The sequence below is a fragment of the Netta rufina genome, assembly GCF_964035555.1.
Source record: "Netta rufina genome assembly, chromosome: Z".
Lineage (NCBI taxonomy): Eukaryota > Metazoa > Chordata > Aves > Anseriformes > Anatidae > Netta > Netta rufina.
Window position 1 is genome coordinate 24,414,532 of NC_140126.1, and position 16,083 is coordinate 24,430,614.

General features: G+C 40.6%; 1 protein-coding gene across 1 annotated transcript in view; it reads right to left on the reverse strand.

Moving 5' to 3' along the window:
- The window catches only part of PGM5 (phosphoglucomutase 5), an 83,659-nt gene extending 74,754 nt beyond the window's left edge, over positions 1-8,905 (reverse strand). Inside the window, exons 1-2 of the mRNA XM_084305622.1 lie at positions 8,517-8,905; positions 597-759 (exon numbers count right to left, since the gene is read on the reverse strand). Coding sequence (XP_084161748.1) covers positions 597-759; positions 8,517-8,777 — 424 coding nt within the window. The 5' untranslated portion in view covers positions 8,778-8,905. The remainder of the gene's footprint in view (positions 1-596; positions 760-8,516) is intronic.
- Between the last annotated feature and the right edge of the window lie 7,178 nt (positions 8,906-16,083).

A 16,083-nucleotide genomic window follows, 5' to 3' on the forward strand; every position in this document is an offset into this window, starting at 1 on the left:
CAACTTGCGGATTTCAGAAAATGAGACATCAGTTGTATATACAAATTAAATTATTCAAGAGTGAATTTTTAACTATTTAACAATAGTGTTAAACAATAGTTAACTAAAGTGGTACAACTCTCCTTTGATAAATGCAGTTATTTTCTAGGTAAACATGAGAAGTTCTTTCTTCTATATAAGACATTAAGTTTTGCTGCTTACAGCACTTCCGAAATTAAAAGTTTTAAAGTAAATGCCAAGACAAGCAATACAGAAATACAAGCAAAACAAAGTTCCTTCAAAGGCATCTTTATAAAAGGAAGAAAATTGTTACAATGGTCTGGCAGACTAAGTAAAATGTAATAAAAATGTGACAGTAAACCTCCATTGTAGAAATCTTACCAATATTGCAACGACTTTAATGAATGCTTAATACTTATTGTACATACGCATGCTAACAAAGACACTCCTACCCATGAGGAAAAAAAATAAAATATATAGTGTTCCTTATAGTTCTAACAGAATAACCAAAAGCACTCACAGTTAAAATCAGTTGGACTCTAGTTTCATCAAACTGAGATGCAATGTGGTAAACACATTAATAAAAGAAGACCCACCTCCATTAGCAACCTCAAACTTGACTCCAAATTCTCCTCCAGGTCCCCCAGGACTGTGGCTAGCTGTTAGAATAATACCTCCAGCTGCTTTGATCTTTCGAATAATACATGAAACAGCAGGTGTGGATAAGATACCATTCTGCCCAATAACCAATCTGCCAATCTAGGTGAAAAAAGAAGTTAAAATATTCTGAATGGTACTAAATTCTTGAACATTAATAAGCAAACACAAACACACACAATATACACACACAGTATAGATGTATACACTGGCTAAGATGGAAATTTAAATTCCTGCTATGGAACCTATTCTCTTGCAGAAAAAAACACATACACGGGTTGGTTGGATGCTACTCTGGAATGTGAACAAACACTGTATCTTGTAGCCCCAGTGCAGCAAGCATGAGCATAGGCACAACAGTGATTTGCAAAGCTTCCAAGCACAGTACCAGGGCACAATCCTGCTATCAGACTTTTCAAGATACCCCTATGAATCAGCAAAGACCTTCAAATATCATTATAGTTTAGGGCTGACTGTGTGGATACAGTGTGTACAGGGCTGGAGCTTCAACAAGCTAAGAGAGAACAGCAAGCAACTTGCCTTTCATGGAGGAGCCTTTCAGTGCAATCACAAACACTGAACATACTAAAACTTGTAATCTCTAAATCACATCTCTGTAACCCAAATACCCTTAGATGTCCTGCCCCATAAAAAATACGATTTCTTCTTCAGTCATTATTTACTCTTTCCAGATGAACAGGCTGCATTTCCCAGGGCAGAGCTGAGCAGAAGTTCTCACCATTCTTAAACTAAAAAAAAAAATGCTTTCAGGTGGTGTTATTAAACACTGACTCAATGTGTTTGGTATTACGTGCAGCCCTACTGTGTGGTTCCAATTTCAAAACCTTGCCTTCATCACCTACACATACTGCAGTTTCAACTCAACATAAATAAACTAGGAGCCAACCAGAAATTTACTTACAAAGAAATACGAAAAGGTTCTAGTTCCTGTGAAACAGGCAAGTAAAAAAAAACATTGATGAGAGGGGAAGGTTAATATTAAAGATGAGAACTGAGGCAGCTCTATATAGAGCTTAAAAAGATACTGCAAAATATTTTAATAGCCTTACCAAAACAAAACAAAACAAAACAAAACAAACAAACAAACAAAAACTATTCTTTAATAGTTCAGGAAGGTTAAAAACAGAAAGGGGGGAAAGAAGGAGGGAAAGAGGGAGAATTCCAAATCCTTCACACTCACTACCTAAAAACAGGGAGTTCAACCTCAGATTTCTTGTTCTACTTTAAGGGAGATTTGATGGCTTTACAGTCTGTGTGGAAAAGCAACGGCACATGAGATGTCACTACCTGACTCCTCTGTAGAAAGATCTGTTCCCTACATAGATGATCTTCTTCTGGGTCCAGCATTTGTTTGAGACCTTTAACAGTTATTTACAGGTGGGATTCCAAATAATTTCAGGAAAGCAAAGGATAGACAATTTATTAAGCCTGTTACTGTTAACCATTTTAATAATTAAGAAAGACTTCCAAATTGAAACAATCAGCTTCTAAATGAAAAATAAGTTGTTGTTTTTTCTAACTCTCACAAAACACAGAACTACGGTTAGCTCTTTCTGTTCAACTGAGAATGACAAGACCTGTTTTCAAATATGAAAAAATATTAACTGAGATTTCTATCTCAAGATCTGATGTTAGGATGATGTGTTTATCCACCCTGATCTCTTTTCACAGTTTTTGCAGATAACGTTGATGCTTTTGGATCTTTTTGCTAGAAAACAGGAAAGCTATCTAAATCATAAGTAAAGTTAATTGAAAACCTTCAGAGTTCATTTGATTCACTGTTGCTACTACTAGGAAAATGTTTTGTCTCACTGCCTTTTTTTATCCCCAGTAGGGGCAATTATGAAGGAAACGATAAGAAATAAATGTAAGAAACCAAAAAATATGGTTTCTCATTATCCTACTTTAATTACAATATTTTCCAGGGAAACATGTATGCTGTGGGGGAAAAATTATCCAAATAACAAAATCCACATTTTGTGTTTCAAGAGATATTTTTTTCTAATTCATTATTCCATCGCCATGGTCAATTGGTCAGGGTGGAGCATACACATGGTTAACACATGTACCAGATGGCTGAACCTCATTTCTGCTCAGTTTAGTGGTATTGAACAATCTTATTTCTTATTCAAGACTCATAATATGGTTTCATTAGCCTAAGATTGAATGATTAAGAACAATACTGTCTTCCTATTTGCAGAACCTGAGGCCAACATATGATTATTTGTGAAAAAAGAACAAAACACAGTAGTGATTAGCTTTCCCTGGAGAACAGACTAAATGTTATGCTAGTGCACTGTGACAGCATTTGCTCCTGGCAGACTCGGTATTGCTTTCTGGCTCTCTGGCCTTCCCACTCATGCTTCTCCCTGCAGGTAAAACTAAACAGCAATTTACAGTACATGTATTTGTCAATCTCTCAATTTATCACAATTTACAGATCTTAGGAGCAACAATAAAGGTATCTTTCTTCTGCTTCTATCCCCAGGCTTAGTGAAGTGGCTGATTAAACGTTATTTCACTGATTACAGAACAAAACTGGTATCTCTCTTACTGATTAGACAACATAGCATGCATGTAATGTTATTACCATCTCTTACAACTACTTTAAATCTCCCAGTGTTACATTTGCATTTCCTTTGTTCAACTGTTTTGAATACTGAACTACTTCTAAAATACTTTCTATACAATGCTACTTGTTACTGCAGAAATGTTGTGGAACGAGGAAGACTCTTTTTTGTAAAGCAGAAGTGTTTCTAGTTGTTGTGGGCTGACTTTGATGAGTCAGCCTCAGAAAACACATAGGGTAAAACACCTTCAAAACTCCTCCAGGAAGGGCACTGAAATAACTAGCAGCTCAAGCACATGCCTTGAGGCACTTTCAAAATAAAGCTCAAGACAGAAAACTTTCAGTTAGCCACATTACTTACTGTTTTATTTATACCAGTGCCATGTAAGTAATTTGAAAGAGAAATACAGATTTTTTTCAAATTACTTTGAATTTGAAAGTGTCCTTTTATGGGTTCTTTTTCAGTCTATGAAGCAGCTTTTGGACAAGATGTCATTTCTTGCAAGATTGCTGTGTTAGTACTGTCATTTAACCATTATTGCCAATTGTACCAAAGCTTTAGAAAAAACACAGAACATTAGTTAACAGGCTTTAACAAACATTCTTCCAGACTATACCAGTACATTTATTATGAGAAGGAAAGCATAATGAAAATAAATATTGAAAGAAAAAAAATGTTTTGAACATTTTCTGTCCCTTTTTTAAACCATGAAGCATGTAGAACACTAGAGCAATGACTCAATCTTCCAAATACAGCTGTCAGAAATGGGTGCCAACTCTTAGAACAGAATTGTATATGGGTAAGCAAAAGGACAAGAATTATATTTTGAAAAATGTTTGAAAACAACAGAGCTGAATCCATGTTGAGGTATTCAAGTACAAATACATTTATATTTGAAAATAGGGTATATCATGAATTGTTCTGTACTTCTAGGCAAGGTTTAGATTTGTGCTTTCAAGCACACAGAAACTACTGTTTTGAAGTACGCAAAATATGTAGAGTATTCAGAATGCACAAATTACCTGGCACTCTCTCTTCACTGTATCTCCATTTTTTCCTGTTCAACAGAAACTATCTTTCTCATTTTTCTGGATGCCACAAATTAATATGAACAGGACTACTTTGCTTTTCCTTCAGCATTTGTCACAATGTTATTGTGCGTATTCTAATTAGAAATGTTATTCATTAGACTGAATTCCATACTGTAAAAATACTGTAATATTTAGGATTGTAATTTAAAGATGAAAGTGAAATTATATGTTATAGTACACAGATTTTTTTTTGTGTGGTGACTGTTGCAAAGAGCTTCAGTCTATATGAATGTCTTCAGTGTTTCTGTGAAATTCCCTGAAGACACTCCTTCTAAGTGTACACATCTTCCTCTCTTCTCTTCATTTTGGTGGCAGGAATGCACAGCTTCATCCACTCTTGGCCCAGTTGCTGTTCATTTTGTCTCTGAATCAAATATTAAACTGACATCTAATTAATTTTAAGTAATGGACTCAGATTTACAGACTTCACACAAGCTGGGCTAGAACAGAAATGAAATAGTGTCTGTATACTGACTCACAGTTAAAGTTCCAGTAATATCCTTCTGAAAATCTTGGACAGTTTCATAGCAGGGAAATACTATCTTTGGAATTCAAAAACTTGCATGGCTACAAGATCACAGGCATGTAATGGCTCTTCTAATACTGTGCCCCACGCCACATTCTATTTTGTCACTCTGCTTTTAGTGGCAACAGCAGCAACAAAGACCATGATCCCCAGCAAACTCAAATGGCCACAAGAATAGTCACCCTAACAAGTACTTTACAGGAACATTTTTATGCAATATCACCACGTGCAGCTGTGCATTTGCAGACAATTCTGTAGATCAACATGGAGTCACTTAATGCTTTTTTATTATTTCTTTTTCCAGTAATCTCTCCCTCACATGCCGCAGTCAATTAAACTTGAAAGAATATAAGAGAGTAGATTATATCCTGAACAGCATGGGGCAATGCTGTCCTATCTTTCAGTATAATATCTCAGTGATAACTGACTGCCAGGCTCAACAAAGAAGCAAATATGTCAGTCATACAGGTGCAGGGAGGAAAGGCAAGATTTGCACAGAAGACCATGGGAAATACAAACAACATGATATTATAAAGACAACTGGAAAATTCTTTGCCACTTCAAACCTTCACAGAGTTATTAGCAGTACTCTGTGATTTCTCTGCGATGTTGCTATGACTTTCCATAGACAAATTATGATCATCAGTTCATCTGCTTCTGATCAGACCCTGATATAATTGTTTTGCATTTAAATTTATCCTAAGTTTTGCACCAAAAATAAAGTGCACATGCAGTTGATGGGTCTAATGGAATATTTGCATTGAATTTGTAGTGGAACTGTGTTACATGTCGTGGAGTTTTCTGCCTCAGTTCTTTCTGATAAGACACACAGATACTGCTACTGTCAGGACACAGGTAAAAAGGAAGAAAGAACCTCAGATATTCTCCTACAATCTCACTTTGCAAAAGTGGCTACTGCAGCCTGGAATAAGACAGGACCTATCTGGCTTTCTTTATACTCCCCCACGCTCCTGTGACATGCAGTCCCTTACCTAAATGAGTTTGCTGCAAACCCATCCGTGCACTCCATCAACAGGCGACCGCTTCCAGCTAGTCTATACCCATTTTTCTGAACAGAAAGATGTGGTGAACTGTGTGCAGACTACAGTTGCATGGCACAGACCACCCTGTAGCTGTTGCCAACAAGCTGCAGCTGTGGAGTGTATACCTGCAACCCCAACTTGGAGGGTGTGAGCGGGAGGGCCCACCAATGACAGGGAGGCAGGGCAAGCAGTGGCAGCTGACTGGGCAGGAGGCCTCAGCTCATTCCTTGTCCTGGGGCCGATGCCAACTGTGCTCGGCTGCTAACACAGGGAGAATGCGGGGTGAGTCACCGAATTAGAACAAGGGGAACCTAGTGACTCTAAAGGGCAATACATTTACAGTTGATAATAGAAGATCCCCTTTATTTTTATACTCAGCAGGCACAACTAACCATACATCTCAGTACATGTCTTGCAGGACAGAGACTCAGGTTCAGTTTCTGAGCACTATTTGGCCATCACTCTGCTGGAATTCTGCTGCAGGTAAAGGTTTTAAGCACAGCTTCAAGGCTTCCACACATTTCATATCATCCTGTCTATGCCAGCTCACTTTGTTTCCCCCTGTGATATTGGCCACACTCCTTTTAGTGACATTTCACCTCACCCAAAGGGAAAGATATTTGCCCTCAGGAGTATTCCCTCTCTCTCCCTCCCATTATACAGCACAGCACTGAACAATACGTTTAAGGGAGGTTCAGATAATTTCCCAGCTGTCACGTTTTAACAGTCAAAGAATAAAATGTGCAATTAGTATTCACTGAGGAAAAGAAATTTAAAACAGAAAAAAAAAAAAAAAAAAAAAAAAAGAGGCTTATGCACTTACAGTGTGCTGTAGAGACAAGGAAGAGGGTGCACAAGGTGGGGTTGGCAGAGATGGAATGGAGCACACAGAAACAGGAAGACTTTTCAATGTCAGTGTCACCCCACCAGCCAGCCTCCTGAATCTCTAAGGACTGTATCATTAGTAAGAGTATCGTGCTTTAATTCACATATTGCGGGAACTGTTGAGCACAAAAACTTTGTTTCTTGGCTTCAGAAAACAGTCAGGAGAAACTGTTTCCAAGAAAGTTGCAGTAACTTAAGAAAAGAGGAAGTACTATTACAGCAAAGTGCCAGCGATCTGTCAAACTGGAAACCTCCTGAGGTCAAAAAGGCTTAATCTGCAGGGGAATGGGGAATGTGACAGAAGTTGGAAGGAGGCAAGCTGACAGTAAAATTAGCCAGGAAGGAGTCTGGAATACAGCACAGTCTGGCTGAGAACCCCCTGCTCTCCTAAGCCCTCAACTTCTTGCCTCCCTCAGCACTTCAGTCCTTGTGGTCACCTTGCAGCCCTAACTCACACTGTCCGCACAAGGGACACACACGACCTCAGGACCGGCAAAGCAGCTCTCGCTGTAGGGCTGCCGCTTTAGCTTTCACTGCGCTTTACCTTGCCCTGTCAGCAGACAGTTCCAGCGGCTTCCCTCGCTGAGCCAGCTGGGAGAGGGGCCAGGGGAAAGGGCTCCTCTGGGCCTCCCAGCATCAAGCTGCAACACCCTGCTGCTCCCCACAGCCGGTGCTCGCTCCCTGTGCCACATACCGCGGCGAGTGCCCTGAGAGCCTTCCTCACGCCCGGTGCCACTGAGGCTCTGTCCCGTGCCAAGCCCTGCGTGAACAGCAAGCTTACAAAGGCACCTGATACGCAAGGCAGCCAGGCTCCCTGGAACCTCAGGTGCTGCTCAGCATGTGTTTGGCAGCATCGCACTGGTGAGACCATGATTTAGGGATAAATTAAAAGTGTTCTTTGTTTGCACTGGGCTGGCTACACCACACAGCTCGCACTTGACAGTAATGAGAAGGGAAAATTCAGACACCTGGAAATTTGATGTTGGAAGACCTTCTGGTTGTGAAACTGGACTGAAGTAAAGACCTCTGGGGTAATTAAAAAAATAAAAATAAAAATCAATTCACTAAAAAAAAATGCAATAGCATTATATTTCTTCTTTTTCCTGACCTGAAGAATCAAATTGGCCATCCTAACAAAGAGACAGCAGTTTAACTCTGCTTTGAAGTGAAAACTTGGAGCCTATGTTAGCTGATATTTCCAGCTAGAAAGCTGGAAATAAGTACAAATACATACAAATTGAGTGTGTGCTATCAGAAGATATCAGTTCTCTTACTATTTTTTATTTTCAAAACTGAACCAAAAAAGCTGTAACCCATCCGATTACAATTATGTGCCACTGTTGTCTTCTCGCATTTCGTGATTTGTTCAGTAGGTGAACAGTGAAGAACATTTTTTGCTAAGATGCACCCAAGGTGCTGAATTTCTCCCGTTTCGGCAACATTTTCCCGCTATGTCTCTAGAAGACCGCGAGCACACGCCTGACACCTCCGTTTCCCACACAAGTATATTTCTAATCCCGCCGCATTTCCCTGCCGCGGGGTCAAACGCGTTCTCCTGCTCCCGTGCGGGGCGAGGCGTCAAGCGGGGCCGGCCGCCCCCCGGGGCTCTCAGGGACCCCTCGGCTACACCCGGGGGCACCGCAGCCTTAGGGGCCGGCACAGCCCGGGGCTGAACGGCGCCGAGCCCGAGCCCTCCGCGCAGAGAGAGGCTCGCTGTTCTTACCCCGTTGGCCGCCGCCATCTGGACGACGATCTCGATGGCCGCCCGGCTGAAGTACCTGCCGTCGCTGCCCACCACCATGGTGCAGCCCTGGCGGTCGCGGAGGTCGACGGAGGAGAGGAGGCTCTGCACGAAGTTGGGCAGGTAGTTGCGCTGGCTCTCGAACAGCCCCGTGGGGCGCCGCAGCCCCCCGCCGCCCGTCGGCCGCTGGTCCTCGTAGGGCGCCGTCTGCACGGTCAGCACCGGGATCGGGGTCCTCTCCATGCCGGCGCCCCGCCGCCGCCGCCGCCGGCCCGGCTGTAGCTCGGCTGGCGAGCGGCAGCCTCTGGCGGCCGGGCTGGTGCCGCTCCCCCGGGCGGCCGCGGGGTCGGGCTCCCTCACGGCCGGCCCCCCGGGGCGGAGGCGGGCTCGGGGCCCCCGCGGCACCTCTGCCGCCGGCCAAAAATAGCCCTGCAAGGCGCCGCCGCCTCCTGCCAGGGCTGTAACTGGAGGCTGGGGGGGCAGAGGGGCGGCCTGCGCGGCACACTTGCGCGGGGGGATCACGCTCTGTCAGCGCCGCAGCCGGCCCCGGCAGGCACGGGTAGCCCCGGGAGGCACCCCCGGCAGCCGGCCCGGGGGAGCACAGCCCGCTGCGGGTGCCAGGAGCACCTGCATCTGAGCCCGAGCCCGCTGGAGGTGGTGGTGCCCCGTTTTGCGGGCGAGAAAAGAGAGGAGCAAGGAGGAATTAACGCATGAAAACCTTCTGTCTCTGCAGCGCCTGAAGTGAGGTGAAGGGATTTTTTCCCCCGTGTTACTCACGAACAAGTTTTTTGTGTAATAAGAAAGTTCACAGAAGGGTTTTCTTTTGTTTGCTTTCACAGCAGGAGTTGAGTACCACAGAAAGAGTCTGGTCTGACAGAAAGATAACCGAGCATGCAAGTTTCCATCCAGGCATCTTTCCTGTGAGGCTAAGCATCCCTCTGAAACAGTCTTTCACTTTGAAAAAAAATGTCAGGTATTATGCATTTCCTAGGGATGTTCATTGACTCGGTCCATTCACGTGAGTGTTCATTCTGCTTAAAATAAACGCAGAGGTGCTAGCACTATTGCAGGGATGTCTGACATTTCCCAGTATAAAAGCAGTGTTTACAGATGCCTATGGCTGTCAAACATCAGATGAAATTTTCCATCCAAATGCTTGCTTCACACTAGGTCCACACAACAGTGTTGTGTGTGTGTGTGTTTTGTTTCGTTTTGTTGTTCTTGCCAGGGCAGCTCTGTTGGCTGGAGAACTGTTAAAAAATAATAATAAAAGTAATTAAAAAAAAAAAAAAAAAAGAGAGAGAGAGAGAGACATGCAACCTAAATGTCATTCTTGTGCTTATGAAATCCCTGGGTAAGTGCACCTGAGCAGATAAAAAAAATTTGTAGTTTACTGGGCTCACTTTCATGGAAGTATTCTCAAGGTCTCCGCTAAAGAGGCTGCTCAGAAACTGCTCAGAAACTTGACGGAGTGTCAAGGCTCAACAAGACATGCTAGCAGCACTACAAGAGGTGACCAGGTGAACAAGGAGTAAAATACTTCTGTTTATTACATAGTCTAAGTGCTCATGAAGTGAGACTCATGAGAGTAAGACTCAGGGAGACTCACCTGATGAATGGTAACTGCAGTAACTCAGTCACACTTTTGAGCCATCTCTGCAGACCTCTTGGTGGATCGGGCAGACAGTGTATGGCATTTTTAAAATATGATTGTCTACTACTCATCCATGCCATTGTGAGTGACCGCCACCTTCACAGCAGAATGCTCTCCATGCCACAGTAGGCAAGGCCTAACAGTTTAAATAAACTTACCCACTGAAGCAGGTAGGAATTTTAGCTCTCTTGAAGGGTCACTTACATTCTGGCAGAGGGCCAGTACTGCAGAACAGATAGAAGGAAGCAGTCATCTGTTCTCTGTTAGATCTCCTAGAGCTTATGTACTGCAGTCTATAATACAGCTATGTCAGCAAAGCCAGTATTGCAGGGATCTCCCTGTTTAGATGAGCCCATGTGCTGGCCTTTTTGTGACAGTGGGTGATTTAATAGATAAATCATTTCTGAAAGGGAAGAAGGAGAAAATGTTTTTCCTTAAGAAAAGTCCTAAATATACCAGTGCTTGAGAAATTCTAGTGCTCCTGTGCTCTGGAACAACAGTAGAAATGCGGTAATAATATATTTCCAGAGGGTCATCCGCGCGTTTAAGCCTGTGAACTAAGTTGATGGTTGGTTGGTTGTTTTTGTTTGTTTGTTTGTTTGTTTTGAATTCAGAAATCAATGGAAGAAAAACTAAAAGAAAAGTAAATGTATCCAGTATTTCTTAGAAATACTAATTCCGCAGAAAATAGTGACATTTATGGCTGTCTGTTCCAATCAGAATGCATGTTAAATAGCAAAAGGAAAGTATAGAAATGCCAGTTCTCACACCCCTAATGTAAACAAGGCACAGTTATAGATGAGGTGGTTACACCTTAAATAATTTTGGGCATTACCACTAATGCAGCCACAATATATAGGCTGCAATAGTGAGAACTGAAATTGAATCAGGTAACTGACATTTATCACAGCAATAACTCAAAGAGGAAACAGCAACAAAGGTAGAAAGTGTTAGAAACAATGGATGATAAGTTCCAAATATCAAATAAAGGAATACACAGGATCAAAGTAAGAAGCAAAGTACTAGTCTCCAAAACAGGGAAATGACGGCACATTTTGTACTTGTAGGGGAAATGCATTCACCGTTTGGAAAAAAAAATACATCAATTTGAAGAATGCCACAAACACTGAAATTCCCAGAATATACATGTTTTAGAGGCACTGCTAGTGACAGTTTCCCAGAAGTGTTTGTCTTCAGTCATTTCCTCTACATAAACAATGTTAAAAAATAAAGAAAAATAGTGTTTTGGAGGTTTTTTGTTTGTTTGTTTTGTTTTTGTTTTTGTTTTTTTCAGGTATCACCTTGACATTGTCTCTACCAAGAGTATAATGGATTATAAAGAGCACTGTAAATTTTTAAATTCAAAGTCAGTCTCTCCTAGAAAAGTATCTTCAGGCAAAAGTCTTCATGATCCCTGTGATTCCTTTAATAATTTGCAAAACTCAAGTTCCTGAGGTCATACTGTTTCCTGAGAAGCTCAGTTGTTGTTGTTGTTTTTTAAATTAAAAAACTCACCATCCCAGAGAACTAGAGAATGTATAGAACTAGAAAACATTCTAGCACAAGAACTGACTAAAAGGAGCCTTTTTTATATATAAGTTCCTAATTTTTCAAGCACCTGGATTAGAATTTCGTTGGTGTATTTATACCTGGGAAAGCTCTTCAAATTCTCTTTTATAGCAATGCGAGTCCCACAAGTGGCTCTGCTCTCAGCAAATTTCATTCAAAAGTGGAGGTCTCTGTAAATGACCTCTGTTGCAGTACATTAAGTGGTTACTGCTACGTATCTCTTAACAAAGGAACAACTATCAGTATGGAATGATATTAAATCCTTGGAATGCCTTCAAGGAAAACAACAGCTAAATATATTCTTAGAATTACCATAGTGTGTTGTGATTTAGTCTTTAAATGGTGGTAAAATGAAAAACAACTTAATGGAGTGATAGAATACATGCTCGGTTTGCTCCATTTCCAAGTAAAACAATTAGCTTTCTGACTGCCAACTTTGCAGGCTGGCTTTGACATACATTATCCAGCTCAGGAGCATTTTCAACCTTTAATGTGATTAACACTTGTTAATTTCTGGGCCTTATAATGTTTACAATAACTCACTTGTGTTCTGCAATTAAATGAGTCAATGTTGTAAGAGACGTAATTTTTACATTTCGTCATTTTTTTCCAGCATTATACTGATGTCTGGAGCCTTCAGCTCCAATTTTTTCATCGACTTAGCTGGACACTGGGTTCTTGTCTGGTTGACTCACAGGAAAGAAATCACTCCCACAGAAGTCCTCTGTAGCCATGTAATTACTTCTGCATCAGTGGCCTGGTGAACGTAAGTGTCCCCTCTGCAAGATAACAGAAACTGCAAAGGAATCTGCTTAAAGGCTGGTTAGTGAAGCCCAGCCCAGATGTGATTTGATGCAAATATACAAAAAAAAATTGCTATGGACCTGATGCTTATTTCCCGTTAAAAAAAAGAATATTCTTTTTTATTGACTTGCAAATGTTGCTTCAGCAGCAGAACTGTTAGTACCCTTAGCTAACAAGTTTTGCTCCTTCATTTGCATTACTAGTTGTAATTCAGTGCTTGCATACCTAAGTTTTGGACAGAAACATACTTTTACAACAGTTCCATGCAGTACATGCTTGTGATAGAAATGCAGTTAGATACTCAAAATTAAGCCATGCACCAAGGTGCCATATTTTGCATTTCAAATTCTTATTCTAGCATGCAACTGGATTTTCCAATTACTGTTAAAGTGCAGTGATCATCTGAAGAACAGCATACAGTTTTCTTATTATCAAATGAAAAATGCTAATCTGACATATAAAAAAAAAAAAAAACATTTTGCAGAAAAGTCATCATAAAATGTTGGCACATCAAAATCAAAACATAGAAAGAAAATAGTTAATTCCAATCTGTGTACTGTTTTGCAAATAAAAGCAAAAACAATTTTTAAAACACAGTGCTTCTAGATGAGGCATTTTATTCTTCTGAGTACTTCATTTTCTTTGGCTTTAATGACCTCATTTCAAAATGTAAGTCACTTTGGAGTTAAAAAAAAAATAAAAGAGTAAATCAAAATGAAGGATTTTTAAGTAGCTTGAGCTGTCCTTTCTTTCACAATAAACAATGAAAATGAGTTCACAAATGGAAGATTTTCTATGTAAGCCCTGCTACAAACTGTTTAGAAAAGGTCAAAAAGTGTATTTTTATAGACTTGTAGGAAAACGAGTTCCCTTGTAGCAGAACTTTATTGAGAAATTGTATTTATAATAGTGTGGATATCACAACTCAGTGAAGTTGTTTTCTGGAAATTACTCTTAATCACCGGAAAAGGCTATATTTCACCACAGCTGTAAGCTTCTAATTATTATGAAACAGGGCTATTGTTCTAAGGGACATTTTCACACAAACTCACATGCAAATTGATTTACAGAATTCACACAGAAAAAGTTCCCTAAAAAAAAATAATTCTCATAACTGGCAACTACTTTACTGCTGTGTCAGCAACTCACAATGTTGTATAGACCAGGTATGACTTAAAAAATTGCCCATCACTAAGCATCAAATTAGGAAAAACAAGGAAGCAAGGGAGTGAGGAAGGAAGATCACTTATCATTAACGTAACAGAGAAAGAAACTTTTGTAAAAATAACATCCCGTCAAATGTGGAAAGTTTATTTAAATATTTTTGTGGATAACTGAGAAAATCAGGATAAGCATCCATTTCAAAACTATAACAATATGCCTACTCAAATTAGAGCTTTCAATTCTCTGAGTATCTTGGCATCACTAGCAATTTTTCTTTTTCCAGTACTATGAATAGACCAATCAGTTATTCATATTTTCAATAAATAAATCCATAAACACTCGGGCATGCACATTGAATTCTAGTCCATGAGTCATGGAAAAGTAAGGGCATTTACCCAGTCAGCCCTTGCTAGTCTGGGGAAGAGGCAGAACCTGAATGTCGGCCCAAGCAACTTTCTTTGTCCCCACTCTGCCACAGCTCACAAGCTCCATTGCTGTCAGGACTGGAGCAAGCAGGGGAAGCAGCTGAAACTAATTCTCCTATTGCCTTAACAGGGACGTGGAATGTGACTCACCAGCATGGGAGAGGAAACAAAATACAATGCCTGGGAGTCGAAGTAAGCCCTCTCCAGTCCTGCAAGGGGATATGCAAAGCTTCTGTGCATGTATTGCCATGCTATGCATGTATTGCAAGAACACCATTATACTTACTTACACTGCCTTCTTAGGTCATCAACTATTATGCACTCCATGTACATTAAAAGAATTAAAATGTATTCAAGTCTTGGTCTGCATACATGCTAGGTTTGCTGTCTAGTCCAAAACAAGTGCTGCCATACAGAGGATTTGGCTAGATGTCTGAAATCAGGATGTAGTGGATACGTTTCTGAACAAACTACAGCTTCTCATTAGGCAGCCTGGCTGGGCTCATACACCCAGGAAAAAGGGGTGGAATAAATGCTGTGTTGATAATAAGACTGAAAGTAATATACTGTTCAAGTTTTTCTCAGTATTGTTCAATAACTCCTGTTTAACAGCTGCTAGATTCAATCACTCAAGTAAGCTCTAAAATGTGTATAACTCTTTGTGCACACACTAGCTACCAACATTAGGAGTCTGGACATCTGCAGAGGACATCTTCTGGGAACATTTCAGTATTCTTAACTTGAGTTCATGCTGGGGTTTATGTAGAGATGTGAGATTATTCTTCTCTGTGTGGGAATTAAAAATGAATGTATACCAAAAAATTCAGCATGAAATGATGAACCATCAACATATTCAATGTTTGTTCTTGTCCTTTAATTAAATACAGATGGGAAGTCACTTGATTCAAGGGTAGAGAAAGCTGTGATGGGGATAGGGAAGAGAAAGGCTAGGGACAAGAAAGATCTGTGCAGAACAGTGGTCTCCTTCTTTTCAGCAGGAGAGGGCACTTGAGAGAAGGCACTGTGCAGTACAAGTCCTTCCTACTACCCCATAAAAATGCTTCAGGGCAGTCAGTGCCCAGAATGAACAAAGCCCACATGCAAACCAAAGAAGGACTTCTGACATGGATCTTCTGGAAGTTAGTCACAGAATCTGGAAATGTATTTAAACCATCTAAAACACTAATGTTATCAAATGTTAACATTTTGCAATTACCTAATTAAATTCTTGTTCAGGAAGTGACAGATTCTCTGAGTCCAGCAGAAACTCTTCCTATATTTGTTTCTGTAGGAATATGTCTTTTCCTTCTGGAAGTGCTTAATATGGAGCAATGCTTCATACTCTTAGTTTTGCCCACTGTTAAGAGATTTGTAGTCTTTCTAACACAAATAAGTAAGTTAATTAATCCTTCTACATGTAAGATTACATGTGCAATCATCACAATCTTGTTAGCCTGTGTAGTAAAGATCATTATATTCTGTTTAAGAAACTGTTTATGTTGCCAAGTAAGCAACATGCCGTCAAGTCCTGATTTAGCAAGAGCTTACTCCGTATATGCTGTGGAAGCCTTCCACTTCCATTTATGGCTATTTACCATTTGTGTCACAAGTTACGAGTGAAAAATTCATGCATAGGATTGACATTCTGGCAGGTGACATTCAAAGAATAAAGCACCACCTGCAAACTGCTCCAACTGCAAAAGACTTGCAGATTTCAGGTCCGATGTTCCAAGGTGCAAGAAATAGGTACTATCACTGCAACCAATGAGAATGACATGAGACCAAGCTGTTATGCTATGACATCATGTTCTATAACTGTTACCAAATAATCCACACAGATACTGCCAACTGGATGGCCTCTTCACCATCGTTTCCCACTTTTGCACTTCAGAAACCTGGCAGATAAATTGCTTCATGGCCCAGAGTTTGCTCC